This window comes from Papilio polytes, unplaced genomic scaffold, assembly GCF_000836215.1.
Source record: "Papilio polytes unplaced genomic scaffold, Ppol_1.0 DF823823.1, whole genome shotgun sequence".
NCBI classification, from domain to species: domain Eukaryota; kingdom Metazoa; phylum Arthropoda; class Insecta; order Lepidoptera; family Papilionidae; genus Papilio; species Papilio polytes.
Genome location: NW_013525381.1, coordinates 1610489 through 1623992, shown reverse-complemented (window position 1 = coordinate 1623992; position 13504 = coordinate 1610489). Strand labels below are relative to the sequence as shown.

The 13504-nt window shown below is 34.1% G+C and overlaps 2 protein-coding genes across 6 annotated transcripts; one reads left to right on the top strand and one right to left on the bottom strand.

The window, feature by feature from the left end:
- Window positions 1-58: 58 nt before the first annotated feature.
- Window positions 59-6155, bottom strand: LOC106103409. 4 transcript variants are annotated; one of them, XM_013283168.1, is made up of 7 exons: window positions 5646-6155; window positions 5016-5186; window positions 3479-3789; window positions 3061-3217; window positions 2489-2606; window positions 2186-2325; window positions 59-1828 (listed from the first exon to the last, which is right to left on the bottom strand). In XM_013283168.1, exons 1-7 carry the CDS (start codon window positions 5775-5777, stop codon window positions 1727-1729), a joined length of 1131 nt encoding a protein of 376 aa, XP_013138622.1. In that variant the 5' UTR covers window positions 5778-6155; the 3' UTR covers window positions 59-1726. The 4 variants fall into 4 exon arrangements, with proteins under 4 accessions (XP_013138622.1, XP_013138624.1, XP_013138625.1 ...); XM_013283170.1 differs by having other exon boundaries at window positions 2186-2319; window positions 5646-6150; XM_013283171.1 differs by having other exon boundaries at window positions 5655-6144.
- A 555-nt stretch (window positions 6156-6710) lies between these two features.
- LOC106103412 (cysteine--tRNA ligase, cytoplasmic) lies at window positions 6711-13183 on the top strand. Of its 2 annotated transcripts, none has more exons than XM_013283176.1 (12): window positions 6711-6820; window positions 6889-7094; window positions 7417-7683; window positions 8362-8578; window positions 8983-9193; window positions 9604-9836; window positions 9988-10221; window positions 10479-10614; window positions 10989-11194; window positions 11732-11894; window positions 12209-12405; window positions 12557-13183. In XM_013283176.1, exons 2-12 carry the CDS (start codon window positions 6916-6918, stop codon window positions 12680-12682), a joined length of 2169 nt encoding a protein of 722 aa, XP_013138630.1. In that variant the 5' UTR covers window positions 6711-6820; window positions 6889-6915; the 3' UTR covers window positions 12683-13183. The 2 variants fall into 2 exon arrangements, with proteins under 2 accessions (XP_013138630.1, XP_013138629.1); XM_013283175.1 differs by having other exon boundaries at window positions 6712-6820; window positions 6908-7094; window positions 12557-13182.
- Window positions 13184-13504: the final 321 nt, after the last annotated feature.

The window sequence follows — 13504 nt, the reverse complement described above, 5'->3', positions numbered from 1 at the left end:
GGAAAGTTTAGTAATATTATTTACTTTAATTGAGGCTAAATGAAATAAAAAATCGGTATCACATTAAAAATTTATTGCATAATCACTAAACCTCTTTACATTCAAAGTCCATCTCATGATCGTCACACCAAAGAAACATTTATAATATAGTTTTATTAGTACAATGTTTCACATACGATAAAACTGATCTGCATCACAATACGAAGACTGTTAGAACTCTTATAGAGCAGTGCTGCTGGAAGACACTGTTTCACTCTCTACTGACCTCTTTAACACAACTCAAACCTATCGATCATTCACTGAAGCCCCTTCCCGATACCAATCTACATAGACATTCAAAACATCGGGTACAAAAATAAAGACATTCTTATATGACCGTCATTCATATAGGAAATAAACTATGTACTATATGAATCCATGATTTCAAACTCATACGCTACGAGTTACCACAAACTGAACAAATTCATTGATTATTCGTGACCCTAGGAGACTAGCAAGAAATGCAAGTTAAATTTTTTGTACATTTTTCACTTAGCATTAAGATAACACGACATAAAAATTAATAGAAAACTCTGAGGTTCCTATTAACAGAGATATGACTTAGATGTAAAGTTATATATTTAAATGTGTATACATATATTTTTAACAAATTCTACTTCACGGACACACACGCAAAATTATACCAGATCAACATCTCACCTCCTCTTAAACGATTAATTGACGCCTTACGTTAACATTCTTTATAACTATGTCACGGAGCATTCAGCCGATACAAGTTACTTCTTACCCTTACATATGCAATCTCATACAAAAACAAATCATAAGCAATACCTAAATGATACATGTTTAATACTAAATACAAAAAATGACTGATTATTTTTGACAAGCGAAATGTTTGTATATCAAAAAAATATATACTACTCAAAAGTACCTATAGCTTATGGCAAAAAATAGCACCTGAAGACTCAATATAAAATTATCATTTATGCAGTACAATATTCTCAAAACGTTCTTACACTTAATGGCGAAATCACACATACTAGTGTTCAGACTAACAAAATCTTGCAAGGAAAAATGCTCTTCAACATTCCGTAAAATTGCTTACTGTTGATCCAGTGAAATAATGCTTCCACACAATTACAAGTCAGAAATAGTTTTAAGGCAAATCAGTACTTTTCATCTGCGGATTGATTCACAGATGTTCAACAAAAAATCTTTTTTTTTTGGTTGATAATCTACAATTAATACAATAACAACATTTCATAGCCTCTCGCTTACGAACTACGATTGTGTGTACGACTTACTAACATCAAATGATTGTTGTGTTAATCATCGGATCACCCTGTCAAAATTATTGAAATTCTATGATATATTATAAACATTTTTGTCAATGAGTAATTATAAAATATTCATTCAAATCAAACAGTCTGGGGAGTCACTCGCGAAACACCATTTACAGCGAGCTGACGACGTAGGGCCACTTCGATCACATATCTTAAGCACCAATGTGTATTTACCAACACATTTACAACTTGGGACACATCGAACCACAAACACTATGCACAACACCGAGACATGTATGAAAGATTCGAATTGCGGAGCAGCACTTGTCCTTATACACTACAAATACGAATGGCTGACAGAGGAAGGGCAGAGTCGCGGGGGCGGGGCGAGGGCGGAGCGCCAATCTCGGGGGCGAGGCCCCGCGTCGCGAGGGCGGGTCGATTTAGATCTGAGTAGAGAAGCGCGGGCGCGGCAGCTCGAACACGTCGCCGTGCACGGAGCGCGCCAGCGCCTTAATGCTCGCCGCTATGTCCTGCGGCTCCTCCTGACAATACAAAGAAAATTTTCATTTTACAACATTTTCAACTGAAGAAAATTCACAATGAATATGTATTGGGAATTTAAGGAAAGACTGATATTTAAATTAATTAATACCTATTATTAAACCCTTACATGACCCTAAGATGGCTGAGACTAGATATAGTTTATTTTTTAACTTTTGATTTTTGCGCAATAAAGTTTGACAGTTTTTGTTTTTCTAATCGTTCATAAAATATTTGCCGCCTTGGGCATACGTTTTATTTTAACAATAATAAAAATAAATATCGATTCAATAATAATTGAATAATCGATAACGATTTTTGTAGAAGGGAAAATGCTTGGTAATTAAAATAATACGCACATAATCGTCAATTTCCTTAACGGGCGTGCGGTCCATAGTGAAGTTAGGCACGGAGATGGGCAGCGAGCGCGCGATGTTGGCGTGCGCGGCGCCGCGCGGGCGCGCGATGTGGATGCCTTCGTCGTTGCTGCCTTCTGAAACTCAAATATACATACATTTACACATATATTTAATTGTTTTACACAAACTACATTGAAAGCAAAGAAGGAAATTAACACTTGAAGAAAAATTCTTTTGCGAATTAAATTAAAAACAAGATAACTTAGTGTGGTATTTTTTTATAATTTAAACACTGCTACTTACGATCAGAATCATAGTCATCTTGATCAGATATCATGTTATGCTGCGAGTCCATTCCATCCAGGTCAAAGATGTCTTCCGCATCCAGAGAGTCTTCCTCATGTGACATCTGTGCGTGCGTCTGCAATTAACATACATTCAAGAATCGTTTAGTTACATTTATTAAACTACCTAGAATGTCATACATTAAAAAAAACTTCAATTAATGGCCTGTCGCCAAAATATCTGAACAACAGCTGCCCATAGACACCTGCATCTCTGTTGCCTTTGTTTAATCAACGGAGGAAGTGAAGATAATACAGCAAGATAATATTTTCCCTTCCTTTGTGTTCCTCTGCTTATATTTGTAAGCAATTTTAACCTTTAAGGTAATTAATGTAAAAGCAAATTTTTCTAGTAAATGCAGAATACCATCTTATTTTCCTGAGTTGATTTATATGTTTACTTTCCGGCTTTATTATTTACCGAGAAATTATTTATGTACAAAACACAATTATAATATATTCAAGTGATATGTATACTATAAAAATGTTTTCATTACCAAATAGGAGTGAAAAAAGAAAATTTGTGATTACCTTGGATATGTTTTGTGGTATTTTTTTGGCATCTTTGATTGATGACAGTCTTCGTCTCTGCTGCGGCGGCAGCAATGGCGAGGGCGGGCCGTTGTCCAGGCTGGAGTCCGTTCTCCAACTGTCGTTCTCAACATTACGACGAGCTTTGCTCACAATACTGGAAAAACAACAAACCATGATTTTTTCTAATTTGCTAGGGATTACATAACATTATGATGTAAACATATTAAAATTAACATCTGAATATAATTAGAAAAAATTCAATTGAATAAACAAGTGGCTAAACCATATTTAACAAATAAGCTTAGTGAGTTTAAGTCAGTCCCATATAACATTTAAAATCAGAGATCATAGTGGTTCAAGAAATTATGGTTGAAGTAAATGAAATCATATATAATGTTCAATTAAATAAGCATACCTAGACAAAATTTTATGATCCCTTTGTGCCCTTTCCCTGTATGCTTCAAATTCTGCATACTTTTGATCTCTGAACTGTCGGACAGTCTCCACTACCGACTCCAGCTGTGACTGCAACATCTGACTGAGCTGTTTGCTGAGTGTACCGATAGCTTGTGATGTCGGTGGGAACACATTATTTTGTTTTATCACATTATTTGTATCAACATTCTCTTTCATTTCAACATCATTTGTCACCTCCGGGACCAACATGTTGAATACTGGCGAAAAGTTTGGAGACTTTTTCAAATTATTCACCCTCTCCAGTGTTGCCTGAGGAAGAGATACATATTTAATTTGATATAATAATGGCACATTTGTTATTTTTGTTCAGTCAGTCACATTTGTATTTGTTAAAATTAGTTTTAATTTTTCAATGTCATAATAAGTAACATTTATTTTAATTATAAACCAGTTTTAATGGCATTGCAAAAAGGAACCAATTGGCAATTCGGACAGTGTTTTAATTTTTTAAAAGTGTTGCGAAAACAAAGTGCTTACAGCTTTGAACAAATTGCTGAGAATGAATTATACAATAAGTAAATGCAATTTAGAAGTTATAATATGCAATATCAACAGTTTAGTATTTCAATACCACAGCTGTACACATTGATGGGGCCAACAAATAGAATATGTTATTACTGCATATGTAGTAGAAAATAAATTTCACATAACTATTATAATGTACTACAGCTAATAAAATAATTGAAGTGATTTCAAAGTAATAATGTAATGCTTTGAACTAAGTAAAATATTCTTACATTGTAAATCTAGAATGATATAGGCCTATTTTTAAGCACTAGATAAAAAATGGGTTCTCCAAGATCATATTAATATTGTATTGATCTAGATAATAGAGTTGCATTTTACTCATATTGGATAACTTAATTCGGCTTACTTTATATACTACTAGCTTTCGACCGCGACTCCATCCGCATGGAATTAAAAAAATGAAAAATGAATAGCCTATGTGTTCTTCCAGACTATCCTCTACATCTATATTAAATTTCATTGAAATCCATTCAACCTTTTAGGCTACAATCTCTAACAAACACCCATCCATCCATATAAACTTTCGCATTTACAATATCAGTATGAAGTATGATAGACATAGCTTTTATGGAATTTAAAATTAAACTCTATCCTTTATATTTAATTTCTTTGGCAAATATTCACAATCACATTAACATTTTTCAAACCATCAAGTCATAGAATAAAAGAGAATTTGCCAGCAGTATACATTTTATACAAATCATTCATCCCCTATTGTATCAAACTTATTCAAAATGATCTCACTGAGATGGTAAGTACAATTTTATCCAAACTTTATGGTTGTATGCAATATCACATGAAATTCTACATACAGCATAGGAACCTAAATAAAAAGATGCCAGATTGAGTACACCCTATGTTGCCATTGTATGCACCCATTGTATGCAACTAGCCACAAGCCACTATAACATTTGAATATTATAATACAATGAAGGTATAGTACTTACTTGAGTTGATTTAGAGATTAGTACAATAGATCTGTCATGGGATATTGCATGTGTTGTTTGAGCACAGCCGAGACAAGATTCAATTGTCCAGCGACCCACAGACTGGCGTCTCACCAGTGCTGGTTGTGCCACATGAATCTTGATTTCATTCATTGAAGATGATAATAGTTTCTGGAAATTACAAGACATAGTGTTACATAACTGAAGAAACGATTTAATGAATGAAACCCTGACTTCACCAATGCTATTTAAATTCTGTGTTTATATCTACATGGCCATTTTAGGGCTGATAGATATTTATGTTACATTTTAGAGATGTGCTATTAATTTGGGTAGACCAAATAGATAATCTTTTAAGAACATATCAATGATATCAAAAATAATACTGTTTATAGATTGATAATATTACATAAGTTCTCTTGTATGTAATATTTTACATGTTATTATAAAGCCGAAGCACGCAAATAATTAAAATAACCTATGTTTATAAACGAAATGCACAGTTTACCGTAAACTTCATACATAGTGTATGTTATAATAGGTAAATCTATTAATATACGGAATCGATCACAATTAATGACATACTTAAAGCGATACTCTTTTATAAATTCAAGGTTAATTGATGTTTACCAAATGTACCTCACTGAAAAAAATATCTCTTTGTTCCACCGCAGATAAATCCAGTTTCCCGATATCGACATTATCTTCGATTTTCTCACTTTCTAACATAACATTTAGGCATTTGCAGACACAGAGAGCCATGTTGACTAATATTTAGTCGTAAAAGTAATCAAAACAATATAAAAGTAGACAAGAACGTAGTAAATCGTACAAAGTAGTTCAGTGGATAAACGCGTTGTTATTTATGTACAAATACATAACTACTTGACATAGGTGTCCATATAGTATTATTATCATACACACACCACAACACCTGAGATTATCAACAAATCTTAACCACGCACTGAACTATCATCCTAATCTCTTATTGTGTACGAACGAATATAACTCTTATGTGCAAGAGGTCTTAGATATAATCTTATTTGAGAATACAATTTTATAATAACCACAATTGCGTTATAACTTGCGTACAATAAGTCCTTCTTGATACTTTGATTTTATATTGTAAGCTAAAGACGTCGATTTTTCAACCCAATTGGCATAATAAATAATAATAGATCCAGTATTCAGCAGGTTTTATACAAACTGCCGGAATAATAAGTAAACTAATGTAAACATGTCACTCACAATTCACAAGAGTGGAATATCGATTTCGAATATACTTTTACAAAAACAAATATTTGCTGATAGTTAGGTAAATATTAAATGAAGTGTACATTTTCAATACATTTTGCCGAAATGCAATTGCTTCGAAATTTGGCGTATTTAACGAAATATTTTAAATTTAATTTGACACAATTTTCTGTGATTTTCTTAGTTTTTTTAAACAAAAGGCTGTCAATTCTGTCCGCTAGTTATCCAGTTATTATAAAGGTCACAAAATTACTGAGAAAGTTTAAAACACCTACGTAAAGGAAAATGAGTGAATTGTTATTTGGCCAATTGGTCTATAATACGAAAATATTCATAGTTCGGGTGCCAGTGCCATTTTGTCAACTTGGCTTAAAGATGTCGTTACCAGACCATGAAATATATTTAAAAGGCAAAATGCCATATGGATTTGACGTGTCTTGTCACTGTCAATGTGTCGGATGCACTTGCAATGGAAGCAAGTTTATCTAGTAAATTTTATTATTATACGTGGCAATTGATTTAGTCATAGGGATTTCCTTGTCTATAAAACCGTGAGTATTTGCTTCAAGTACGTATTGAATTTATTTATTTGGTTAAAGCTTAACAGTTGTAAGTTTAGGTTACGTTGAAATTTTCAGAAATAAAAATGTCTAAAAGATCTCAACCGGTCTGGTCTCCGCCCTCGGCGACGGAAAGACCTGTCTTAAAACTATTTAATAGTTTAACACGCCAGAAGGAAGTATTTATTTGCTCTAAAGGAAATAAGGTTAATTGGTACAGTTGCGGCCCAACAGTATATGATGCCTCCCACATGGGTCATGCCAGGTATGTTTTAATTTATAAAAATTTTCCACTATTGGGATTTGGTAAAACAAGTAGTAATGCGACTTAAATTTCATTGTCAAATAAAGTAAATTGATCATGTTTATTATCTGTATCTTGATTAAAAATATTAACCATTTGAAACATTTAATATGTCAATATAGTCCATTTATGATGGACTGGAAGTGTCGTGTATTCATTTTTTTCTGTTCTAACCATTCTGAGGATCTTTTATGGAAATTGATATAGCTTAACTTTAAAAATCACCTTTTCAGGGAAAATTATTACCAAATCTCCTTTTAAAATAGTACTAATTACTTTACAGGTCATATATATCTTTTGATATATTAAGAAGAGTTATGTCAAACTATTTTGGTTATGACATATTGTATGTGATGAATATAACTGATATTGATGATAAAATAATTAAAAGAGCTCGGCAGAATTATTTATATGATAAATATGTGAAAGAAGCTAAACCTCTAAGTGATACAATAGATGATGCAACATCTGTCATAGATTACTATGAGCAAGTGGTCAAAGACACTGCAGACCCAGATAAAAAGAACACTATGCAGAAAATGTTAGATAAGTAAGCAATTTTATTTACTTTTACTTACACTTAATTATTAAAAACAAAATTTGAATGTCGCAATAAATATGACTCATTAGCTGTTCCCATGCAACTATCCACATTATAAGAACTTAATATTTTTTGCTTCTGGTATTTCAATTACAAATGTTAAAATTCATATGCTCAAATGAGAATTTAAGTAACTATGGCAACCATTTCTCTTTGTTTCTATTGGCCTTCTGTTTCTGTTATAAGACATTGTTTTGAATAAAGGTGATTAATAAGGACTTTGACTTCAGTTACACAGAGTACTGATAAAGAGGGCAAAATGTAAAGTTATAAATCATTATGAATATATAACATATGCTATAAATAATCTATACTTATATTATATAGAGGAAAGATTTGTATTTTTGTATGTATTTGATTCACGGAAAAATCATTCACCATTAGAAAGGTAATTTATCCGAGAGTAACAAAGGCTATATTTTGTATAATATATATTGAACGAAGTCACGAGCCACAGCTAGCCTTTTATATGTTTACATTTTTCCTATTGGACTGTTTAATTGTGTATACAAAGATATAAATTTATAAGAAATGTATTAAAATCAAAACATAGTATGAAGAAAACCCATTGTTTGTGAAATAAGGATGTTTATTTAATTTTTGTAATATACTTGTAAATGTTTGCAGTGTTGCATCTGCTGTGAAAGCTTTGAAACAGGCTGTGGAAAGTAAGATTGATGAAGATATTATCAAAGCAAAATGTGATCTATTAAAATCAGCAAAAGATCCAATATCAGAATGGCTGGATAATAAGCTTGGTGGTACTGTAAAAGATAATGCAATATTTACTGCACTGCCAAGGTATTGGGAAAATGAATTTCATAAGGATATGAAAGCATTAAATGTAAGTGATTAGCCAATGATTTAGTAAATTTATTTTGTAATAATTATTTTATACTCTGCTATGTTTTTATAATATGATCTGTATAATGTTCCATAGTGATTGCTTCAATTAAGAAATATCTTTTATTTTACAGTAGAACCTCGATAAGTTAAAGTCCAAGGGAAACACAAAATATTTTAAGTTATCAAGGGTCTATGTTATAGATAGGTTTTAGGCTCTGATGGGAAAAGAATGTATTATTTTTTGAAGTTATAGAGGTTTTTTTATTACAGAGGTTTGAGTTATTGAGGTTAAAATAATGAGGTATAATATAATTGCAATGAGAGAAAATTTACTAATTATAAGGATATTTATTTTAGTGATTTGTCTGCTGTATGATAAACTTTTTCTATTCATATTTTCAGGTTTTACCACCAGATGTACTGACAAGAGTGAGTGAATACATACCACAGATTATAACATTTATACAGAAGATAATTGACAATGGCCTAGCATATGAATCAAATGGTTCAGTTTATTTCAATGTGAGTGAGTTTGACAGTAAAGAAAATCACCATTATGCTCGACTTGTCCCTGAAGCTTATGGGGATACTAAATCTTTACAAGAAGGAGAAGGTAATTTTTTCTTATAATAATATTTGTTTCAAAACCAGCTCGACACAGTATCTCAATTAATTGTTGGTTGAGTTAAAGTACAGCCTTTGCCATCAATGTTACAAATATACAGTAGTGGAAATGCGCAGTGTTATGCTTGCAAAAATGTTGCCTTGTTTATTTCAATGAACTTCACTTGTACTTACAAATAACCAATTAGATAGCAGTGATTTGACCAACAACGGGATAACAACAAAAACAATTAATTGATTGACCTTTTATTAGTAGAAATATTTAAAAATTGTCCGATTGGTTTTGTTCCACATCATGCAAGTGTAGCTTTTGAGATGGAACACTGTTAGATTCCCCAACTGTACATGTGTTGTATAATTGTGTATATAATTTTTTCATGTTATTGTTTTATTCCTTAGGTGATTTAACGGATGACACAGTAGAGAAGAAATCCGCCAATGACTTTGCCCTGTGGAAGCGCAGCAAGGCGGGCGAGCCGGCGTGGCCGTCGCCGTGGGGCGCGGGCCGGCCCGGCTGGCACATAGAGTGCTCGGCCATGGCGGCCGACGTGTGCGGCGACTCGCTCGACATACACACCGGCGGCGTCGACCTCAAGTTCCCGCATCACGATAACGAGTTGGCGCAAAGTGAGGTAAAACATTTTTGAAATGGGTTTGAATTCGTTAAGTTGTTTTGGATATAGTAACAAACATCAATCCTTTTCGGATTTATAGTGCTTTTAATTCAATAAAAGTAGTTTAGCATTCCCCTGACACTTGTAAACTTTATATGAATGTTTTCAGGCGCATTTTGATAAGGGTGGTTGGGTAAACTATTTCCTGCACACGGGTCACCTGACAATCGCCGGCTGCAAGATGTCAAAGTCTTTGAAGAATTTCGTCACAATATCTGACGCGTTGAAGCGACACACCGCGCGCCAGCTGCGGATAGCCTTCCTCTTACACGGCTGGAAGGAAACACTCGACTATTCCGATAACACTATGGAAATGGCGATACAGATTGAAAAACTCTTTAATGTGAGTTATGCTAATGCCTCTTTAGTTAAACATATCTATGTCAACACATTTCATGTTACTTTGATATCTTTTTTCTAAATTAACTTTCCGGTCTAGTGGGTGTTTATTGTCGAGCCAATCGCCTCATTAACCGATCAACCTATTATCGGCTATTTTTACCAATGGATTAATCGATTGTATGTGTTGATCAGTGGACCGATCGGTCCAACGGGAAACACTCGGTCGAGTTAAGACTAAATGTGGTATTTGATTTGTAGGAATTCTTCCTGACGGTAAAAGATGCGTTGAGAAGTGGATACGACGAGGACTGCGGAGGCCAGTGGGGGCCGGAAGAACAGCTACTTGCTGCCAAGTTGAGCAGTGTTAAGGAACAAGTGCACGCCGCTTTGTGTGGTACGTAAACATTGTTATTCTTACTACCTTTGGGTCATTTTTTTATTAGCATATAAGATTTACTGTCCAAATAATGGGAGAGCTTAGTGTTTGTGTGTGTTTTTTTTTCGAGTTTATTGATTGTATGGCAATTTGAGATATTTATAATTAAATTAAAATTTAACTAAAAGCATGACATAAGATAATATTTTATAACCGATGTCTGCGACAAGAAGTTTGTAAAAGCACCGTCTAGTGGCGTTATCGTTTACTGTTTTTTCTTAACGTGTTAAACAAATGTAGACTCTTACTTACTAAATGCTGGCCCTTACTGTATATCTCTTAGATATTCGTTGCCTTTGCTTGAACTATATATTATCTGTGTACGTTTTTAGACAACATCGACACCCGCAGTGCGCTGGACGCGCTGCGCGAGCTGGTGACGTCATGCCACGTGTTCCTGCGCTGCGCGGCGCCGCGCCCCGCCCCGCTGCTGGCGGCGGCCGCGCGCTACGTCACAGACGTGCTGCACGTGTTCGGCGCAGTGGAGGGGCCCAGGGGAGGGATAGGCTTCCCTGTCGGAGACGCTGATGGCCTCGGTGTAAGTTTACTTGGATGTTTTTGTAGTGTACAATATAAGGACTTAATTGACCTGCGCTCTTAGTCTACAAATTAAATAGAAGTGGCATGCTTTCTTATAATAGGTAAACAGTATCAAGAAATAAACAACAAACATTACGTAAGTTAGAAAGATGCTGCAATATTATTGTTTTAACTACAACTAGCAATTCCGTCCGCGTGGAATTAAAAATACTTACCTCAGTAGTCTGTGTTCTTTATTTTCATTTAAACTTTCGAATTTATAATATCTGTCAGATAGTGCATTTTTTTTCTCTTGACCTTGACTCTTTATGTACCAAGAATTAGCGGTATAACATTTCTTGGGGTATATCTATAATGATATTAAAAAGAAGAATAATTAGTATGTATGTCTTGAAATTCTTTCACCATTAAAAACCTACGATATTAGTGTGTAACATAGGCTAAATTTTTTATATATTTTTTTATATCACACAGACGAAGTCGCGAGCAACAGTTAGTGTTTAATACATTTACCAGAATTATATAACACTTGCAGTTGGAAGCGGCGGTGATGCCGTACCTGGAGGCGCTGGGCGCGTTCCGCGCGCAGGTGCGCGAGGCGGCGCGCGCGGCCGCCGCCCAGCCCGTGCTGGCGCTCTGCGACGCGCTGCGCGACACCGTGCTGCCCGAGCTGGGCGTGCGCTTGGAGGACAGGCCAGGTCGGTTACATCTTTACAGACCTTCATTACCTACTATCATTGCTATAGATTTTGCTCTTAGTGTGGAATGTCGCTTCTATTACATTTTTTTGTTTTCATATACATTTAACATTTTCCGATTCTGTAAGTTGGCCGCCCTATTCCTCTCAGATAATGCCCTTGAATACAAAGTCTTACAAAAGCTTGGGTTAATTAATATTTATGATATCTAATGATTTAAATACATGGTGTGGAAAGTTAAAAAAATGTAGTTATTTATAAAACACTGATTCCTTTATCTGATTATTTTTTTAACTTTGTTGGTTTTGTTTTAGATCGTACGGTAGTGAAACTAGTGAGTAAAGAGGAATTAATGAAGGAAAGGGAAGAAAAGAAGAGAATAGAGGCGGAGAAGCAAAAGAAGAAACAAGAGTTGTTAGAAGCGCAGCGCGCGAAAGAAGAACAGAAGAAAATACCTCCTAGTGAGATGTTTAAACGAGAAACGGATAAATACTCGAAGTTTGATGACAAGGTCAGTTTTTCTGATTTCTGAAAAAAAAAAATATTGTTTTTGTCTATAAAGTAATTAGTTTTAAAAAGTAACTAATAATTGTAAAAATGAAAAAAAAAATGTTAATTTTTCATAAGCAATTTTCATATTAATTTAGTTCTGAAATTCTCAGGGTCTTCCCACTCACGACCACGAGGGTAAAGAAGTGAGCAAAGGTCTGCTCAAGAAGCTACAGAAGCTGCATCAGGCGCAGGAGAAGAAATACAACGAGTATTTGGCCTCGCTCAACACCTGCTGATATTAAATAATGCTGTGAATTTATTTGTCTAAGGACGTGATATGTACCAGCGTTCGAGTTGGCACGTCGGGCACAAGAGCTCCTTTGTTTCTGACGTGCCAAGTCACTAAGTACTGTAATTCCGAATCTGCATTTTTAAAAGTCATTGGTAAAAAGTAATTAGTTTAATTTTTGAAAATATGGTGCAAAGAGCTTAATTTGTGATTTGAAAACTATTTTGTAGTAATTAAAGGTAATTTGGTGAAATTTGTATTATAAATTTAAAATACAATTTCATTTGTTCGATGTTCGAAAACGGTTTTAAAACAATAGTATTTCATCGTAATTTATTTATCATTTCCACATCTATTTTAGGGCATTTATATTGATATTTTTCATCAGAACTTGCTTCAGTATTAATAAGAGTAATCACAATTCCTCTGTGTATTGTAATAAAATGTAGACTAATATGCTCAAAAAATCAAATGGTCCGAAAGTGCTTTTTTAATTTATTAAAATAAATGAATTAATTGAATGTTTGCTTATTTTATTTCTAATTTACTTAAATAAACCCAGTACAAAGTCACTACAGAAATACCATAGAATAGTAATTGGACCTAGGATATACGCTAAAAGTTTAGATAAAATGGTTCACTTAATAGATTAAAAAAGGTATAAAAACTATTGAATCGTCACAACATTAACGAGTGCGTCAACAAATTAAAAAATAAAGAGGGTTCGATAAATCCGCCGATTATCTACATTTAATAACGAATTGCCCACATCGTGGAGCATAATAGAGTTGTAACGCATCAACGAGCGCCGTACAAAGGAATGTGCCGC

Excerpts from the sequence above, each read along its gene's own strand:
- LOC106103409 (XM_013283168.1), bottom strand. The coding sequence starts at position 5,777 with ATGGCTCTCTGTGTCTGCAAATGCCTAAATGTTATGTTAGAAAGTGAG. Across the intron at positions 3,790-5,015 it reads TAATCTCTAAATCAACTCAA|GCAACACTGGAGAGGGTGAA; the intron begins GTAAGTACTATA and ends TCTCTTCCTCAG. Across the intron at positions 2,326-2,488 it reads AGATGACTATGATTCTGATC|TTTCAGAAGGCAGCAACGAC; the intron begins GTAAGTAGCAGT and ends TGTATATTTGAG.
- LOC106103412 (XM_013283176.1), top strand. The coding sequence starts at position 6,916 with ATGTCTAAAAGATCTCAACCGGTCTGGTCTCCGCCCTCGGCGACGGAA. Across the intron at positions 7,095-7,416 it reads TCCCACATGGGTCATGCCAG|GTCATATATATCTTTTGATA; the intron begins GTATGTTTTAAT and ends ATTACTTTACAG. Across the intron at positions 11,895-12,208 it reads GCGCTTGGAGGACAGGCCAG|ATCGTACGGTAGTGAAACTA; the intron begins GTCGGTTACATC and ends GTTTTGTTTTAG.